The following is a 21,534-nucleotide window of genomic DNA, read 5'->3' on the forward strand; positions in this document are numbered from 1 at the left end:
TAACTGGTAAAAGCAATGGCTAGCGGAGAGCAGCCATTGTGCGTGAATGAGAGTGGCGCCGCACTGGAAGTCTCCGTCGCGATAGAGCGCGGCCTGCCAGGGCCACGCGCCAGCCGCCGCCGCGTCGCCGCCGACCACCCTGCTCCGACGCACCCATTCAGACATAACCCTATGCAAACAACCTGTTTGTGGCCCCACACTACATCACTACACGCTATCAGCAGTGCAATGAAGAAAACATTTAAAACCTACTTTGAGGCACCGCTAGCATCGCCTGATCAATACAGGGCCACAAATGTTGTTTGATTTTTGACGTTTTTAAATAATCTTATTGTTGTCAGTTGTCAACAGATACATTATATAATATATTTTAAATTAGAATGCAAATACCTGCATGATTTCAAATCTAGGGATCACTGTTTAGTGTTATTAATACATTTAATTTTACCAAAAGATCGTAAATTAAATCCTGTGATACATAACATCGATATGAACACCATATCCTCACCGTGGTTGTTGCGCGTCAGCGTGCGGCCTGATACCGCAATCGAGGTGTGTGCAGCGCACGCGCAGAGCGCGGCGGCGCTTGCAGGCAGCACGACGGAAAGTGAGCCGCGTATCGGCGGCTCGCGCGGCCGCGTTGTGCCACACCTCCCAGTACCCGTGCGCGCTCGAGCGCCGACCCTCGCGCGCCTCTCGCGCCCATCCTGCATCTCTACAGGCACAAATAAGAACCGTGAGGGTATGCTGGTTGGCAGGTAACAAAGCACACCGTAACATAAACGCATATATGCATATAATAAGCATATTAACTAATACGTAGAACACCGCACTCTGCGATGCAGGCGACGATAGTCGTATACATTTTACATACATTTTTTGTATGAAATGTCATTTGATATTTTGTGCTAATACACACTGTCCGAAACCATATTACCAGTTTTTGTACAAGTCTTACAAGACTACTGTTTGCGGTTATAAAGGTGACCTTCTCCTTTGTAAGGTAGTGTGACTGTACATAGCCTGGTTCCCAACATAGCCCAGATTTAAAAAAATTAATTTAAATAAAAAAAATTGCCTTATTCACCACGTATTGTTTTTTTTTTATATTTTTAAAAGATTGAAAAATGTAGATATTTTAAAGTTATTAAAATCTTACTGGAAAGTCATGGCGCGGCAGACGGCTCGGCCGAGGTCCGGTAATTTTAAGGAGCTATGCGCTTGCTCCACGACGTCCGCAAAACTCTCCACACACAGCCTGCCCCACACACCACGCTTACGTACCATGACGTAACCTGAAATATTATAAAATTATAAATTTAAGATTTTTGTTTTAATTAAGTATGTATCTGATGAATATTTAAATGTATAATTTATTAAACAAAATTTTTCTATAACTGATGAACCAGAGAGTTTATTGTATATAAAATATGAATAAAACAAAACAAACATTTTTTCATTTATAAATATAATTATTTAAATGTAAAAATTATTAAGCGGCGATGGCCTAATTGGGTGGCACACACCTCTGACTATTCTAAAAATGATGTGTGTATCCTTTGGGATTTATCGCTTGCTTTAACGGTGAAGAAAAACACCGCGAGGAAACCGCATACCGGAGAAGTTCTTTCTAGAAATTTTAAGGGTGTGGGAAGTGTAACAAACCGTACTAGGCCAGCGTGGTGAACTAAGGCCTAATCCCTCTCAGTAATAGAGGAAGCCCGTACCTAGCAGTGCGACAGTATATAATATAGGGATGATATAATAATTATTATTGTTATATTATAAATATAATTAATAATTAATTATTGGTACCAACTTGCCTTCCTCATTGTATGGAATTACTTCGTTGTCGTTAAGTTCGTCCGCTAAAGTGACGCAACTTTTTTCGTCGTCGCCTAGCGGGCAATCAGGATTTCCATCGCAAACGCGACCAATGTCTATGCATTGGCGAGCGTTTGCACATACATACTGACCTTCTTTACACCAATCTGAAAGGATAACATGCTAAGTGTTCAATCTTCATTAAATCAAGGATATCTATTTTATAAAATTATTTTAAATTGTAATAGTAAAATGGCCTTACCGCATTTGTGTTCATCGGAATAGTCCCAGCAATCGACAATTCCATCGCAAATTTTTGACTGAGCAAAATCTGCTCGCAGGTAATCTGCACAAGAACAAGACCGTTCGTCCTCACCACCAGGACAATCTAGTAAACGGTTGCAGCGCGAAGTGAGTGGCAAACATAGTCCATTAGCGCAACGAAACGATGTATTTGTGCTGTTACATTCGTCTGAAACAATAATACTATGATAATTGAAAAAAAATGTCGTGAGTCAATAATTTAAGAATGTGATCTCTATACTTTTTGTTGCGATAACAAATCAATGAAATGTAGCAGTCACCATTTAGTCACTACATAAAAAAAAATACACATTAAATTCTGTTTTTAATTAAACATGATTGTAGGAGACCAAGCTAAAAACAACATTAATTTAAGATATATTTAATTTATTATTATGATAACCAAAATTACCTTCTAGAGTTGTTGCCTCTTCGCTTTCTTTTTGCAACTTGTGCGGTTTATTATGCGTTTTTTCGGGTTTATCAAGACTGTTATCATCATGTTTCGTTGATTGAACTTTGTTAAATGTTTTTGTCAAGATCTTAAATCCAGCCTGATTTAACGTGTAACTAGATGGTATAGCTTTGGTTGATATTACTCCTCCGGGCGTGCGAAATAACGTATTGTTATTAGAATCTGATATAGTAGCAAGATTAGCAAGTTGTCTTAATTTATCTATAGTTAGAGTATTCGTTTGATTGTAAGGTATCTCCAAAACGATGTCAGGTTCCAGGGCAAGTTCATAGGCAGGTAAATTCAAAGTTTTATTTGCTTGCTTACTACTCACGCTGCCCGTTACGTGATATGAGACTCTATAAGTTCCTTCAGGAGCATTAACGTTCTTCATATCGTCTGGAACACGTAAATCATCACTAGATTTAGGAAATCTATTACCACTGGGAGAATAATCAGTTGTCTGAATTACTTTAAAATTTTCAGATTCAGGGGAGATGTAATCGTCACTGTTTTTAGTTTCATAGTCAGGTGGTGATATGTATTCAATATTGTCGGTGGCTTCGTCTTTTAAATCAAGAGTGTGTATATCATCTTCCGTACTAAAATCACTTATAAGTTTTTGGGCTTCTGGTTCGTTACGAAAAAAGCTACGTAAGTTTTCTTTACTGGTCTGAGATTCTGATTTAATCTGAGGCCTAGGTCTTAAAGGACGGTTAACACCTAAATTAGATTTAGCTGGTAACAATGTAATTACATTCGCAGTTGTTATTTCTATTTCATCATCAGGAACTACCTCTACAAAACCACTAATGTTATGACTGTCATAGTCGTCTGCATCTGTTTCCTCTAAATTTCGTTCTGGTTTTTCTGAAGTGCTCTGTGAGTATTTTTTAATCATATCTGTTAAATTTTTCAAAATTGATACCTTGCCAGGAAATTTTGGTGTTGTGTTAGGAAATACGGCATCATTTCTGGTTATTATTGCCTGCAAGGTATCATTATAGTATTTTTCGGGAGTGCTTTTATTCACGGTATCATTATCGTTTGTAGATGTGTTTACAAGTTCCCAAGTATGGTGAGGTGTACTTGTACTTGGTATAATGGATACTTTATTATTAGGACGCCTTGTAGAACTTTCTTTATTAATCTCTAGGTATTGCTTTTCCTCAGTTTTCGATGTAGTTGTATCAATAACTGGTAAAGGGCTTGTTATAGTGGTAGAAGTATTCTCGAATGTAATATTTCCCACAGGTTTTGTTGGATTAGACGTACTTAATGTGCTTGAAATAACAGTTGTTGTGCTTGTTGTGGCTTCGGTAGTAGTACTAGTTGTTGAAGAATTTTGTTTCTTTAAAATAGAGCCTCCTTGCACAGTAACTTTGTGCGTGTCGTTTTCTCGTTGATCTAACTGCATTACATTCAATGAAACAGATGTTACTTTCTCCTTTGGCGGTCTCTCCATGGGTTTGCCATCGTCTTCATCTGTATCAGGTTCTTCAAAAGCTTCTACAACACTACTTATTTTATCTACAGGTATAGGGTGAGGTTTGGGATAGTGTGAACCCAATGTTTCCATGTCTTTTAGAGGCGGAGCAAATGTTGGATTAGAAAAACTAGTGTAAATAGGACCCGGCACGTAGATATCTGCAGCCAAATTTGGATCTACGTTATGAATGTCTACTGGGCGCGGAGTAGTAATTTCTCTATGGTGCACAGGCGGAATTGGACTAAGAATGCTTTCTAATATAGATACATCATCTACGACTTCTGCAACCCCCATTCTGTCCTCGGCATTGGCGTCACTAGTATCAATAACTGGCGTTGCTTTAGTTGGTGTTTCGTAATATGGCTGAGTTATTGGTCGCCATGGCTCATTATCTACTACGTGTGGTACAGTAAACAATGTATCAATCTTAGGTAATTCTTTAAAATGATTAACGTTGGTTAACAAATCTAATAAAATTTGTGAAACGTTGCTTGTTGTTGTTTGCATAGTACTTATAGTAGTTGATGCGGTGGTAGTAGATGCGACTGTCTTTTGGGTTGAGTTGGGTTTTCTGGTTGTTTTATCCATATCTTTTTTAACTGTAGGTTCTGTTCTTGTTTTAACATTAAGTGTAGATGTAATAGTAAAGGGTCTCGTCTTTGGTGTGCTAGTAGGAACTCTTTTCGTTGTCGTCGCTTTAGTAAAACTTTTCGTTGTTGGAGTTTTAGTAGTTGTGGTTGATTTAATAGTAGGTGCCTTTGTAACCTGCGTTTTATGACTTGACTTATCCTCTTGGCGTGGGGGACTAGCATTGTGTTTATTTTCCGTTATGTCAGCCTCAGTTTTAGTTATTTGGAATGTGCCTTGAACAACCGGAATGTTTTCAGTGTCAATATCTGGCTCATCTGGATCTTTTCTCTTTATGCCCTGGCTTGGTTTCACGGTAGTTTTTCGGACGACGCCTACTCTTGTTTGTAGTGTTTTATCTTTCCCGGCTTGTGGTGTTAGGGATTTCTGATGATTTGTTGCCATACTTTCATTTAGAGCTTCTTTAACATAAGATTCAGAATGATATGTATGTTCTAGATCTCTCTTAATGATTATACTAGAAGGGTCTATTTTTATTTGTCCAAACGCAGATTGTTTTGAATTTATATCGTGAATCAAAACATTCTTAAGGGTTTCTTCAATATTTGACACGGAACTGAAATAAAAAATCAATATAAGTGCACACATTTTGAAAATGTTAAGTTCAAGTTTCTAAAAGTATACCTAATACTTACTTAGGTATTTTTCTCCTGTCAAGGTATAATCTAAAATGTACATCTAGCCTCCTGTCGCCAAAGCCAGTCACAAGGACACCAGTGAAAGCTTGTCGTAATGGTGATGCTCCTTGCATATACACCTGGCGCAAGGAGGCTCCGTACCGCCGCGCTCGCTCCTTCCACGCAGGACTCCCTGGCGCTCCACCATACACATCACCTCGAGTCACCCTCAGGGTACCCTCAAAGGCCATCATCGCTGCAATTGTAGGAGATAACTGCTTTGATGACAGTGAAAAGCAAATAGAAAATAACATATACCTATTCTATTATTAATTTAACGGTGTTATTTCATTTCTTTCAGTGATCTAGTGGTCGCTACAATTAAAATTTTATATTAAAAAACAAAAACCATCACTAGTATCGATCATATATATAGTATTTAGTTTACAATAATAGAGATACACTTACGTTCGCCATTATCGGGCCTCAACGCTCCCATATAAAATGCAAGTGCCGCCACCGCCAGAACAGCAACAGCTGCTAACAGCGCGCCGCCTATCAGGGCAGCAGAACACAGACCGCCGCTGCGACTGCTCTCTGTACTCGTATGGGGATATCCACCACCAGCAAACCGGTATTCACTCTGTACAACAAATAATAAAGTTTTATTTATATTTATAAGTAAAAATAAAATGGATAGTTAAATATTTAATATATTTTAACTTATGTGTCGCAAACTCGGATTATGATCAGAGTGTATCGCATTCACAATGACGGGAGACATGTTTTTGCCACCAAGGTGAAGCCAAAAGAAAGTTGGTATACACTAACGTAAATTAAATTACATTTAATTATTCTTTGTCCTCGGAAAAATAAAGAAAACTTACTAACATAATTACGCCTTAATAAAAGATATTTTGCGGCTATGACCTAGATGTTAACGAAAAGTAATGAGTAAACAGAGTCGAGCTTTATTAATTGTTTAACATATTTCAAACTTAGAAAAACCTACAGGCATTTGAATTTATTTTTTCATCATTGTAATACCTACATTGATAGATTTATCTAACGTCAACTATTTTTTATTTGTGATGGTATGATGATTCCCTGTTATTAAAATATATCCACAAAATAAATCCGTTTAGCTGCAGTATAAGGTCTTAATGATTAGTTGTCACTAAGGGTCAAAAAAATATTTAAAACATAATATATTTATTAAATGGCCCTTTGTTTAAAATAGCTTTCTATTTTCTTAATAGGTTTGAATTTACAGTTTATGTTTATTAGCTACCATTATGTGTCGTAATGTTTAAAATTATATCCAAGAAAATCGCTACCATTTTTTAATAAAATTATGATTTATATTTTACATATATTCAAGGAGCGAAAAAATAAAATATTATATTTCTTTAAATTATGTACCTATCCGTGTAATTAACAAATCTAAACAAAAAAGTTAATATGGGTTTAAATATGTTTTTCTCCTGAACATGGCGTAGGTATCCGGTCATGGGAATCGCCCGCGGTGGGCCATCTATCTCAAGCGTATCTCTTGCTGCATCTGTCACTTGGCGCCGTTAATCATTCTTCCACAAAACCAATCACGGCGAAACGCCTGAGAATGTTGTTTTCGGTACGTGGCTGCAGTGACTCACCGTGCGTATTAAACATTTTGGCGCTGGTGTACCTACTTTTTATGTACGAAGAATGAGACACCAATTTTTTATCAGTTTACAAATCCTATCCAAATTAACAGTTGTTCTTTTTTTGTAAGTTTTCCTTATTTATGTTTTGGTTGTCAATCCTAACAGGAGCATTCGATTTGAAACTGTTTTTCACAAGTCACGGTCTCCATCTTCTATGTTACTTAATTGTTTGTTAAAAATTGCAACATGCAAATATTTTAGTATAGGTATAAATTTTCATTGTGTCAGACAAAGTCTTCTTCATACTTTATATAAGCGAGGCATAGCATAAGGGCAGTTGTAGTTTTTAATAAAGTGCGGCGAATATTAATTTAGTCGATTGTTTTACATTGAGAATGAGAGTCTCCCACCATCATTAGGTATATTGGCATAGAGAGACAAAGAAGACGTTAATTTTTTTTTTTAACTTATCTTGGATATAAAAATCCTTTAATTACACATATTATATAAGTTTCAGAAAAAAACAATTACGTCGAAAATAAGGACGATTTTTTTTGTATTGATATTGATCTCCAACATCCATTGTGTTGGGCAATTTTAAACTGCAGGTTGCGTAATGAATACTTTGAACCCTGCCAAACCACATTACTTTACAGCTAAGTAGCCGCGTAATTAATGTACCTGTACGCAATTCGCTTTGTGCGAAGCACTTTACTGACCAATGACGTCGACGACCGGTAAGCGCCGACGTAAGCTTATTTTAGTTACATGTTTATTTTACTCCAGAACCAAGTTTAGACACCTATACTTTATATGTAGGTATTTAAATAAAAAATATGATGCATTGTAATGAAATCTTATGCCATTCTTGTGCAAAATAATTGAATATTCACATGCAAAATTATTGCAAAAATAAATATCTTGCACACAACTGTGATGCTGCACGTAATGCACATATAAAAATATTGTTATAATGCGTTTTCCAATATCCTCATTTACTGACACAGAACCAGCTGTCCATCAATCAGAGGGCTTTAGTCAATCAGATGGACACTCTTCCGGCGTAGTATCGGCTGTTAACGTTCTTCCGACAGTTTCTTCAATTTAGCCCTCTGTTCTTCTGATCAAAGTCGCGACTGCGCAAATTGCTTGTCTACGGATAGGCCTCAAAGGTGTGTAGTTTGAGAAAGTCTTTTTGCCGTTGCGAATTTTTATATTTTGGATAATTCATTGCATTATATAGTTCTGCAGTAATAAAACACGTATCTTTACAACGATTGTAGTAAACGGAAGACTGAAAAAAAATCGTCACGTCGGCGCGGCGAGCCACGATTTTCGCCTTCGGAGACGCCAGTATCCTATTGTTTCTGTCAGTTCTGTGCGGATAATAAGATTCGCATCGATCGGAAATTTCCATTTCATCGTGGGCGGACGTCGTTTCGTTACGCCGCGCGATGTACGTGCCGAATCGTTTCAAATAATGTTTACGTTAGAAGTCCAAGATATACGTGCACTTTTTCTATTCGAATCATGCCTATTGTTCTTCCAAAATGTTATGAAACAGGAATTTAAGTCACTTATCGATAGTAGGTACTAGCATTTCATAAATTAAGCTCCAATATTATGTTTCATGCTATTTCACTCTGAATTAAAATATTATTATAACTTGACACTTAAGGAGTCCACTCACGTGCGGAACAGATTAAATCATTCCCGATAATTTATTCAATCTAGAAAGCAATCATTTATTCTATTAAACGTTTTATGTGCCGTAATCGCAAGTCGCACAATAGCCGGGCTCTTTGAACGCTCATTCAATGAACCGTTATTTTTGGTGAATTAACTTTTTGTCTACCAAATGCACGTTTAGTCTAACTAATAAACGCTGTATACATCTCTCATAGTTATACAATGTTTTATCAAGTTTTCACTGTTTTTTTATGTCACTCAAGTAACACAAAACACTGAATAGCTATTTACTACTACAGGGGTACAAAGGCGGTTAAATTGACCGTATTTTTTTTTCCTATTGAACTAAAACTAAGTCGAAAAATTATAAATCTCAAAATTACGTTTCCAAAAAGACAGGTCCCACCGAGATTTGAACTCGGATCGCTGGATTCAGAGTCCAGAGTGCTAACCATTACACCATGGGACCGCTTATACTGTGTTTCAAAATACACGGTTGCGTTTTCGTATCTCTGAAACTTGTATGAAAGCTTTTAATTTTTCATTGTAAAGTATTAATTCACGCTCTAGTTTTCATTAGATTCTATTCTAAGCCATAGTTAATCTTTTATGTCATTTCGAATGCGAATTGCGGTTTAATGTAAAATATAATATTTTAAATATGCCTACTGTAAATAAATTATGTAACGTAACAGAATTTATTATTTCGGAGGAATCTCTACGTCGTTTAAACATCGTATAAACACAAATTGCCATTAAATAGAACAACCACAAATTGGAGCCTCTGGTTCGTATTTGAGGATATAATCACCCGTGGGTGCTTGGAAGTGTACTAAACGAGATACCTGGCAACCTATACTAATGAAATCCATGGTCCAGATAAGCTCAATGACAAGACTCTCGCTCTGTTTCTCAATCATTCTCGGCCATCAGGAGATTTAATGCAGGAACGTCTAATCATCGGCTGATAGGGTTTAAGTTGTAAAGTATCATTTTAATATTGTAGAAGAAGAAAATCCTGTTTCACCGATTCGCTCAATGATTCATACATCTCAAACACTTGAACTTTGAAAGCTGAACTTAGTCTGAAGCTGCAGTAAGTATTCATGGACGATCTCTCTTTAACGTAAACAAAGAATTAGGAAAGATACTTCGATATTTAAACTGAGGAAAATCTAGGGAGGGTTGTTAATTGAAGGGAGTGCAAAGTTTGTATAGATTTTTAATGGAGTTACTTGATACAAGTACAAAACCAGCAGGTCATCTGGCGACGGTGTGCCGAAAGCAATACCATTGACAACTATTGAAGGAATGACCCTCAAAGCAGCAGACCAGCTTCTTGACATAATATTATCTTCAGCTTTGTTGACACACCAGACATCATCAAGGTTACCGTGATGGAACGTAATAAACAATAAGTTACACATCACTTATAACACAACTAACAGGCTGTTAAAGAATATACAATGAGATGACACGGTGACCGTGGGCCTATTGCAACCAGGTCGTTGTAATAAAGATTACGTGTTAATGCGTATTATTCTAGATAATCGATATTTACCTCATAGTGTGATTAATAAAATATGTGGCAAAATAATGTCATTATTAAATATTGAACCAAAATTAAGTTATACCAAACTTATCATCAATTAACAAGGTGACGTAAGTGCATTTGCAGGTCGCTTATCCATTCATCAAACTATTTGCCATAAGGGCTCCGTATTTGTTCATTTCACCGAAGCAAAAAAAAACGACGATTTATTTAAACCACTTTTAATCGTATTTTTAATTTATCTATTACCTACTACTAACGTGTATACTTGAAATTCCGTTGGCATCAAAGCCACGCTGAATTTCATTTTCATTTCCATTTCATCCTTCCGGGCAAGATATATTAAATTATTATGTAAGTAAAGTGATTTATCGGTATTTTGCCTTAGAAAAGACATCTTAAATCATATTTAATTGAATGAGCGCGTATTATGAATGGGCGAATGAATCGAGTTAAAGCGACGTCTATAATGACCATCTTAATAAATTGTCTGATGTTTTGATTTTGATATTATACTATAACCTATGAAACCTACATCAACAATTTTATTGGGCATCGAGCGTGAAGAAAATAGTCTCTATTATCTGCAAAGTAGAGACGTAAAGCACTTCATGATAGATGTTTAATATTAATTTAATAGCCAATACCTTGACATGTCGCTGTCGGTGTGTGCAATTATCATAATAGTGCGGGGCTCGGCGGGCACCGTCGCGCTCGTTGTGTTTTGTCCCACGTTATCTCTAGCTTGTCAGCGGGGTACCACGGCCAATTTGCTAGCTCAATTATCTGACTGTGTATCTAAACGTCTTTTATATTACGACGGCGTGCTGAGATCAGTTATGTATCTATGGATTCTTGTGTGAGAATCACCTACTTTAAATCGTGCTCTATATCTAGTAAATACCTTTTTACGATTAAAGTCTTTATTTCGGTTTACACACATATACATTCACGCCTTTGCTATTTGAAAGGGGTAGGTAGAGACGCAACTTATGCACCTAATTTTCGATATTGGTATTTCATCCCAAAATGTGTTAGGTTGCACGAGCTTGTCTTCATATCGTGCACGGATTCCGGGGCCCGGGATGATATTAAGCCGAGAAACCCATTATCACTGCTCGACCCAGAATTCGAATCCGAGTCCTCAACGCGGTAGTAGTACCTACAATTAATCAATAAATTAATAATTTATTAATAATAATTAATTGTTGTTTATAATACCTAGAGAATGTTTTGATGTTTCAACGTATTTAAATTTTAGGTCAATGTGTTTTAACAATTTTATCGGTTATGTTTTTATGGAATAAGTTGGTATTATTTCTAAATAAATTGCCCATTGTTCCGTGTTCGTATATCATAGCAAATATTGTAACTAATTCAATACATCAGTTACAATAGACATGTACATAAATTACCTGGCACGAATAACTGGTTCATGAGAAGTTGGCCTTGCGACAGATGTTCAAGATCACATACCCATGGTCCTTCAGCTATCCTCTAACTCTAGCCTTTGTTATAGGTACTATCTTGTTTCGCTATTAATTAGTTCATGATTTGTAGTTACAAATACATATCATAATCTAGTTTATTAATATTTTAATCTGCAACTTTAAAAAATTAAGTATATCATGTTAACAAATAACGACCCGTGCAAACGAAAAAAAGTACTTCGATTCGAAGCGATGACTACATAAGTGGGTGAGGCTGGTTAATAATGCGATATTACTTTTTCTTATCCCGTATTCATTACAGATTTAGTATTTCAATATTGTGTCGTGATTGTTGTATTATGTGTAACTATTATGCTAGTAGAAGTAGTGGTTATGTTTCATATTAAATTTTAATATTGTTATAAATTTTTCAAAACAAAATGCACTTGACTCGAGTTAATTTTTGTCCATCTTCTTTCCCTTCTCTGCTGTTATAAGACATATAATTCTAGCCGGACTTATTGTTGGTATATTTATTTTCCTAGCAAAATTTCGTAAGTCCGTAGGAGGCTGCGTTTTCATAATTATAATTAAAGATTATTAGTTTTTCGTGTTGTAAAAAACAAGCATTTTTATACTTAAATTTATTTAATTTTACGGACCGTTAATTTTTAAGCTAGTGGTTGATAGGTAACGTAGAAGATTAACGATTTATTTTACCCAGAAGTTTCTACGCTAACTTTATTAAATGATTTCCTAACGTTGGGATAAGAATCAATATTTTTCTTTTGTTTTGCGTGAGGAACACTCGTGTCTAGATTTGCTAAATCGCTATCACGCAGAGTTTTAACTCATTCAAAATTATTTTTTTATGTTTTATTAAGAAGCGTTAATTAATTATTCAGTGTTTATATAATTGATGCGCAAGGTTCACGGTGCAGTCTGTAGGTCACGGGTGAGCACGTATAGCAGTTTACACGCGGGAACTAATTTGCTGCTACCTCTAGATAACATTGAAGTTTTCGCCTTCTATACCACGGTTCCACGCTGTTATGACATAATCACAAAATTATGATTAATTGTGATTCATTACATGCCATCAAAACGCAATGTATGTTTAGTCGTAATCACTTTTAATAATAACAACACGCATTCGAATAATTCTTTATGTCCGCCTCTTAAATGTCACAGTTAGGTATTAATTCTTTATTCATAGTTAAAAAAAAAAACAATTTAAATCTACTATGAAGATTGCATTCCAATTCTATTATCTAATCGAGTTGTCTTTGGTCGGTGATCCACTGGTGCTATAGGGTGTCTAAATAAAAAACCATACACCCTGTAGCTCTGCCGTTGCAAGCATTGGTAAAATTTTCTTATAGCCGTTAAATATGCTGCTGTCAATGCTGATAATAAGTCTGTTTCTCAGTGCTTTCGGCATGAGCCTTTGCAGTATCAGGGGCGTTGTGATTGTCTAATATATGTATAACTTTTGTTTCTATTGTGGTTAGATTGATCAAAATAAAACTATATAATTTATAATACTATGCACACGAGCGCACTGCGCCTTTTCATAGCATTGTTTATGAATACGAGGGTAAGCTTCAACAAGACAACAAGATATTGAACTCGCAAAATTGCATTTTGCGGATTCAATACATTTTATAACAGTTATATAATAGATATATCCGAAGTATTTTTAATAGGTGTTTATTTAACTGAAGTAATATAATAAATCTAGGAAGACTTCTTATGCAAAATCTTACTAAAAAGTTATTACGTAAACACAATGGTGTCATTATTTTTTTGTAATTAATTATTGCATATAAAATGCTACTTCACGCATTTTTTTCCTTACAACGTGATCGAACCATACGAATACTTATTAATAACATAAATAACAGCAAAAAGCTCTCAATAGACCTTACATAACAACATTCAAAGTTGTTCCGAGAACATTTTAAAAATTCTTTTAGGTATATAACTATCTTATTTTATTGAAGGTATATAAAAACAAAGCACGATTGCCCATGTGTCTATAGCCAGAATGAATCATAGACAAACTTGTATCCTCGGCCACGCAATTATCGTGACTCCTTACGTGAGCACTGATAAAGTGACAAAAAACCTTGACATGCGAACATAATAATATATTAAAATCACGAACCAACTGACAAAAGGCTTTGAACTATATCAAGGTTAATGGGAGGAGCAGTTATGTTTTGTAATAAAAACTGTATTACATATTAATATAATTATAACTCGGTGACGAAACTAGTTTTTGGGTATCTAACAACGACTTAGCGGAATTCAACATCTTTTGCCGGTATAAAGATTAAGAAAGGTGGCTTTGCTAAATTCTACTTACATTAGCAAGAAATAGTTTTTACTCTTTCATTCCTTTTACTAAAAGTGATATCGATGCTTTGGGTCTTTGCCTTTAAATAAGTCCATCCTCCGATAAAAGTAGCCTGTACTATTCGAAGATATTTAAAATAATTAGTGTGAGAATTCACAGAATCAGCACAGTTCCAGTGTAACAAACACAATTGCAGAACCAATCTATACAAGTTTATATATATAACTGCATATAGATAAATTTATTTTCTTTAGCTTTTATTCATCCTACTTAACACTTAGTTTCTTTACCACACTATTCCTTTAAATATAAATTAATTACATGGATTTGCTCTTAAAATAAATGTAGGCAAGTAACTTTTATAATTATTTTACTGTGCCACATAGAAATGTCTAGAAAGCCACTCACATGTCATCATGTACAATTCGGTAAGTTAGAAAACGTATAAACTTTAATGTGTTGAGATCACGATATCTCTATCAAGAGAAGTAAGGTTTTGGATAACACGAAATTATACCAAAAAAATATTTTGTTAAGTTTTCCTCAGTGTCACAACTTTAATCTGCAGATTTTTTTTTATAATATGTTCAAAATACAGTAGAAATTGGTTATAATGACTAAATAGTAGCCTTTTTAAATAAATGCATATAAAAAGCGTATCGTTTATAACGACTATCAGATATAGTGTCCAGATGCGGTGATCCCTTTGATATCGTTGTAACCGGTTTTCACTATACGCAAATGTAGTAATAATATAGCTAGTACATATACACAACTAGTTTTGAGTATTTCGATATTATAACGGATTCATAAAGTGTTCTTGCAATTGCATCTATAATTTCATCGGTGGTTTAGAACTTAATAACAGAAGAAGACTTAACTTTGTGTAAACCCTTGTAAACAGTTCAAACAACTATATTAAGTAATTATGTCTATTATTCTTTATTTGTTGAACTTCTATGTGGGTTACATTGGAAAGTCTGTGCTATAAAATATAAACACTTATACACAATGAAAATACAAAAGATTGTCTTTCTAAATAGACCTAATGACAATGCAATGAGGTCTGTTTTGTCAAAAGAATGAAAGTGCCATTATGAGGTAGAGTTTTATGATTCATTGCTATATTTATAATTTTGTGATATACGAGAATCTTAAGTTTTTTATGATCTCTAGATATAAGAAGCAGCATTTCTTACGTTAAATCAGATTTAGGTACTGTTTTAAAATATATCTGCTTATAATATGACCATACATCATATTTATTTCCCCAAAACATAAAGTTGCCTCATAATCATGGTGCAACACGCTAATATGTAGTTTCTCGCCCTGAATACATAGTACATCATTATTCTTTATCCTATTCACAGTAGCCGTTAAACTCATCCGGCATTCGTCGGAGACAATATTTAGGAATGCGAATGCAAGAATGCACAAATGCGTGGAATGCAGAGCGTTTGTTGGCTTTTACGTTACCAGATAACATTGATTGCCGTAATGATGAGTCGTCGGCATTCCGATCCAGTCCGCAGATGACTTGTGCGCATCCACACCAGCTATATAAATCTTGCGTTTGTCATCACTCAGACCTGCCCGTGGCTAATGTAGAATGTTAGTAGTTTGTGAACCATCCTACTTCCCCGTAATGTAACAAGTAAGCGTGTTTTTATGTTTGTATGCTGCGCAGCCCGGCTACAACTATCGTCAACTCATTTGAAACGAAATTATATTATGCACTCAATTATATTCGTAAAGCATTTTAAAAAAGGTTTTTTTATTATAATTTGTGATAGTGATAGTTGTAATGTATAATTAAAATCTTTTAGTAATAATCAGTTTTAAATATTTATCCTCCCTTATGATTGATTACATCACAATATGGTAAGCGCAATTCAAGTAATTATTTTATTTCCGTATATACATATGTTACAAATATCGAAATAATATCCTGTTTTATAAGACATAAGATGCGATGAAAAATATAAACAGTTATATTACAATGAATCTTCCAATAAGATATTGTAAATCTGCGTTAAAGAGCCATTTTTATATTAAATACACATGGCTTATAGTCGAGGATCAATAATATAATAGAAAACAGGATATAAGTATCGCGTTAGTAGCAGGTGAACACGAGCGCCAGTGTGTCGGGTAACGGTACCCGCGTCACGGTGACCACGACGCGTAGCGCGGTACCCCGGGGCCCGCTGAGTGCCGCGCTGCGCCCGCGCCGCACCGTGCTCTACCGCCGGGGGCATTGGCGACGGCCCAGCGCGCGCCGGCCGCAAGCATGCTCCAACTATTGGTTATTATTTTTCACGACAGTTAGCTATACTAAACTAGTATGAACATGCAAAAGTTTAACACTTAATTGAAATTGCTTGTATCGTATGTCTAACGTATTCCAATTTTCGTTCTCTACATGAACCATAGATTATTACACACCCATCATGCCTTTATCTCCAAAGGGGCGGCAGACGAGCACGTCTGGTAGCAACCAGGGCATCCACTTTTCGATGAGTGTTCCGCCACATCGGAATATCGGCACAAATTCTAGGAACAATTGTATTATTATTAAACTGAGTTGTAAAATCCAATCCCTGGTCCTGCATTCCAACCTGGGACCTCAGAGCGAAATACAACTAAGCCACCGAGGCAGTCAATGATAGTGTATCATTATCTGCAGTTACTTATATTGCTGCTGCTACTATCGACATATATATTTATATTAATATATCTTAGGGTGTAAAAACGCTATTAGCAAATCCATGATCCAAACATATACCAGTGTGGGTACTAATATATCACCTAATCGGACAATCCCACTCGTTTTATATTGGCATAGTTCATGAAATTGCCGGAGTGGACCATTTTGGCGCATTAGGATTGGTTTCCTTGACGCGAGCAATGTCCCTAAAAACTTCAAGAGTCCATTACGTTATTGATATACGTACACCTACCATAAAGTGTTGGATTGCAATAAATTTCAATAATAACAGACCTTAATACTAAGAAATAAATAGCTTCACGCTTATTTGTAAGAAGACTGCAATTTGTATGCCATTGTGTGCCGGAAATATGTTATTAAATACTGTGGAATATAAATGAGTCACAACTATTTACATGTTTGTTTAAAACCAAGTATCCAACAAAATATCTTGCTTCTTAGGTTATTGTTAAGTAGAAATAATTCTCTTCACTATTTGTTAACGAAGTATTTAAAATTGGCTTTATATTATAAACTTTATATCCCTTGTCTAGTCATTTTTAAGATTTGTCACAATACCACTGGGAAGAAACAAACAGCAGATGGTTGATTTATCATACTATAAGGATTTTTTATTTTGCTACAGAACTCTAATAACGTGTCATCTGATATCCGACGGAGTTTAACCGAACTGAAGAAGAACGGAATAAAATTAAAACATTTGCACTTGACCAACATTCATTGTGTTTATATAGAAAGGAAATCAGAGATTAAATTAATTTATTTATAGGTTACGTACATACTTACTAACTAAAGCGAGTTATATCAAAGCTCGTTCAAAACTTCTAAATAGTAAAATTTTAAATAACTAAATCATATATTTTAAGTAAGTTTCCAATAATGAATTTTAGGTTAGGTGATTTTATACGAAAACCTTTAACGTATCATTGGATATTTGAAATATTTCTAGCAGACGATAATAGCCTCCCTAAAATTTAAGTGTGACCGTAAAAGGGTCGGGTCAATAACCGAGTCCTTGACCGAGAACTACTCACGGCAACCGCATAGGTATTAGGCCTCTATTAAGAAAATGATACGTAATATGTGGTACGGGTGAGCGGTTGGAGAAAGTGGCGGCTTGAATTGGTCCACTAGTACTAACTGTTGTGGTATTTTAGATTGGCTGAACATCCAAAAGTGGGCTAGAACATCGGCTGCGTAACACAATGCGGCTATGTTCAAAATTGTATTACCAATTCAATACTGTTGAAATATTGCGTTTTTAACCGTTTTCTAAGACAGAGGTTATTTTTATAACAAAATCGGCAAACGTGCAAGTAAACTCCTTGATGTTAAGATTTGCTGGCCGTAAAGTCAACAGATGGCGATTGTGCGTTGCGTGTATTCGTGTATCTTATTCCTATGGAATATTGGCATTACACCGAATGAGTCGATCCATTTATGTTGTAGATAAATACACTGTATTTACAATTTATTATTTATGATGATAAAAGTAGACAGCATTCACTAGGAGCTTCAGTAGAGCGACTAAATAAGTCTAGCTGTTTGTAAGCCGTTCTCCAGACTTATACAGTAAAGTTTAGCACGCAGAACTAGAATTCTACTGAATAATTCTAGGATTTTAATTCAATAACGTGTATTCCGGAAATATACTTCTTGGTAGTTAGCTTCTGCTCAATTATTCAAATTTAAAAAAATACCTTTACGCGGAGATAAAGTGGCATAATTATTCAAATTCATTATATTCGACAGCAAATCACGAATCAATTGTAAACATGCACCGTGGTAACTTCCTCAACCTTGGGCAAACTTATAAAAACTATTATCTAAAAGTCTATCTAATTTATTGTGCGTATAATTGATACCTCGTTGTATGTTGTAGAATTCGCTTCACAGAGTAAGTAGCAAATTATGGATAAAATTTCAGGAGTTCTGTATAACTACCGAACTTTCTGATCTTGCCCACCCAATCAAAGCCCGAAAACTGTTTGGCCTCAAAGAACCTCTTGCGTTTAGTCCATCTGTTCGAGATTGTCTATTGTTTTATGCCAGGGAGTTGTCAACTTTTATTTTCATGGGAAATAAACGATGCATGATGAAATTTTTAGGGCATTCCTCAAGGCACCCCGAAGTCGTCCCCTATCACAACCATTCGTTATACTGTTTATTTAAACTTTTGAGCATATCAGTGTACGCAAGGATTCGGCTTCTATTAATTCGTCGAACATGGACTACCGATGGTGTCTCATCGGATGATTAGACAAGCAATCCATCATATTCGGTAACTTATTATAAGAATGATAAATGGGTGCATTAAAATAATTACATCGTCGTAAAGTTTAATATAAAATGTAAGGACAAAATTGGACACAGTGACGGTATGTCAGTAACGATATTCTCTCAATTTTAAAAATGCCTTTCTCATCTCGGAATTATAATAACGTATCTTTTGTTAAAGTAACTGGTGCTGCAAATTAGAAAATTCCTACTGTCTTCATCATTTTCAAATTTGGAATTAAATTGAGTCGACTTTTTTCTGACGTTAGTAGTTAAGTTTTAAGTATTCGGTGGCATATGTGGCAACTAAATAGTTAATGCCCGAGATGCAATTACTTTTTTGGTGGCAAAATATAAATCTACGAGACGAATTTTACAGCAAAAACTTTAAAGCACTTACTTTAAGTCGTGAAAATACAGTCATTTCAGAGCCGTAAATTATATAAAAACGTTACACGCTGAACTTATAAATTAACTTGCTCTTACATTACTTTCAAAAGTTGTGTCAAAAACAAGTGTAGAGGCAAAAAATGCGCTCATGATTTCTTTTTATTTGTGTTTAACGCTGGTTTAGCGGACTGATGATTGTATTTGTACGATTAAAACCAATAAATCCTTTCCATAGAAAGGACAAAGTCTTAATATGCATTAAAAGCTTCTTAGGACTTCTATGCGCGAATTTATTATCACGAATATTTTTTAAAGCGATATTTCTAGACAATGTCATTCTGTAATCTATCTTGCGCACAAGTAAATCTATTTCAGTCTGCTTCAGTCACAATACATTTTTATTAACAAATGCGTTCTTCGGGTTTTATAAGTCTATGATTATAGGCTGAGGATGATATAAACAAACGGCAACCGATAATCAAAGTTATTCATGAAGATATGAGCCACGTAATTAGCATGGGCCAGGTTCTAGCCGCGTCGCGTCGCCACGAGCGTTGAACTCGGACAGGTCAAAAGCCCGGTATTGTGAACACCGAGAGCCGTTCGCGTATTGCAAATGCCTATTTGGAAGGTTATGGATCTAAACATATTCCGTGAAATTGATAAATGATTCTCTATGAGGTATTAAATTTATATCCTGTGAATATATTTTGAGGTAAAATTTTATTTTCGTAGAATACGTGATTGCTTTCGCTATGCAATACTTTTTAATTTAATTACACTCTGTTTTTTGTTTTGATAAAAAGGTAACACGTATATCTATATTTTCTGTGTCTGTTTTCGCCTGTCCAGATTATTTCCCTAAAGTTAAACACGCTTAATATAAGTGCCAGAGGTCCCAAAGACGAACCAAAAAGTTTTTTCGTCATAAAGTTAGGAAAATATAGTTTAGTTGTGGAAACGAGCTGCTAATGAGGATTATTATCGCGCCAGTGCAAAATGACGGCGCGGCGACATCGTGGGTGACATGTTGATTATTTCATACGGCACGCACTTGCTGCGCTGCATTTTGCTACGATACGGCGAGGATATTTCATAGTACTTACATCTTACTAATATAAAAAATGTGAATGTTTGTATACATAACAGTAGCTTTATAATAACTCATAAACACTGAATGGGTTACCCCGTTTGCTAGGTAAGTACACAGATCAATCAAATAACAGTCCTTTTGCTCAGCCGAAAAAGAGGCCACAAATGTTTTTGTTTTGGGAAAAGACTTTCACGCAGGCCGAGCAGCGAGCAAAAGCTAATGATACATAAACTAGATGTTAAGAGAACGCAACTAAAAGTGAAATGTGATTTGAATGTTGTATCATTTTAGAATAGAAAGTCCGGCCGTGTAAATAAATTCTAACGTTACAAATTATTTTTTCAACTCACAGACTTTCCCGCCCTCACACCCACCACTACAACTCCTGTAAGCCAGGATCAGCAGTGGCACGCATTTTGTGACACCGAGCAGTGAAGCTCGGCGAGTCTCAGGGAAAACTAATATGTCATTATCCCGCAACGAAATTAATCAAATAGAAAAATAGGGAGGAGTTGGAAATATTAATTGTCCACTTCCTCCAGAGCAATGCGGGTGACAAAATTATGATGTAAGGAGGCGATTTAACCTCAAGGAAAGGGACGTTTACAACTAGATAAGCTAGTTATAAAGCACCACGGATAAAATTAAATGAAAGGGTCCTATCACATGAGCTGTTAGATTTGATTACAATAGGCATGGCAAAAACGCCGGAAAGCACGGAAATTCCGTCTAGTCTCAACAAGGTCCATGTAGTATACAACCCCAGATGTTATTTGCATACTATTTAACATGATGTTGCGCTCTTCATGCCAGAGACCACACTCCCAAAGTACGTGATGAGCAGATTGTTCAACCTCGTAACCAGGTGTAGAGCATGGGCACGCAGGAGAATCAACCAGCCTAAATGAGAACAGTTTACCCTTAAAATTACCATGGCCAGTAAGAAATTGCGATACACAGTAATCTATTTCTAGCCAAGTTTTAATTAGGCGATCGCGAACGTACGGAAAGTATTTATATAAATGACGCCCTTTC

At 35.6% G+C, this 21,534-nt stretch overlaps 1 protein-coding gene and 1 non-coding gene across 3 annotated transcripts in view; both read right to left on the reverse strand.

Moving 5' to 3' along the window:
- Nucleotides 1-21,534, reverse strand: part of LOC115445432 — a 48,609-nt gene that overhangs the window by 1,924 nt on the left and 25,151 nt on the right. Inside the window, exons 3-10 of one of the 2 annotated variants that reach the window (XM_030171699.2) lie at nucleotides 5,804-5,978; nucleotides 5,354-5,591; nucleotides 2,540-5,274; nucleotides 2,087-2,296; nucleotides 1,824-1,991; nucleotides 1,160-1,295; nucleotides 509-715; nucleotides 5-139 (exon numbers count right to left, since the gene is read on the reverse strand). In XM_030171699.2, coding sequence (XP_030027559.2) covers nucleotides 5-139; nucleotides 509-715; nucleotides 1,160-1,295; nucleotides 1,824-1,991; nucleotides 2,087-2,296; nucleotides 2,540-5,274; nucleotides 5,354-5,591; nucleotides 5,804-5,978 — 4,004 coding nt within the window. Of the gene's footprint in view, nucleotides 1-4; nucleotides 170-508; nucleotides 716-1,159; nucleotides 1,296-1,823; nucleotides 1,992-2,086; nucleotides 2,297-2,539; nucleotides 5,275-5,353; nucleotides 5,592-5,803; nucleotides 5,979-21,534 lie in introns of both variants that reach the window. The other variant, XM_030171698.2, reaches the window with a different exon arrangement.
- On the reverse strand, nucleotides 9,068-9,139 carry Trnaq-cug. The gene has a single exon. It is a non-coding gene; the product is annotated as a tRNA-Gln (tRNA).

Source organism: Manduca sexta, chromosome 25, assembly GCF_014839805.1.
Source record: "Manduca sexta isolate Smith_Timp_Sample1 chromosome 25, JHU_Msex_v1.0, whole genome shotgun sequence".
In the NCBI taxonomy this organism is placed as follows: Eukaryota; Metazoa; Arthropoda; class Insecta; order Lepidoptera; family Sphingidae; genus Manduca; species Manduca sexta.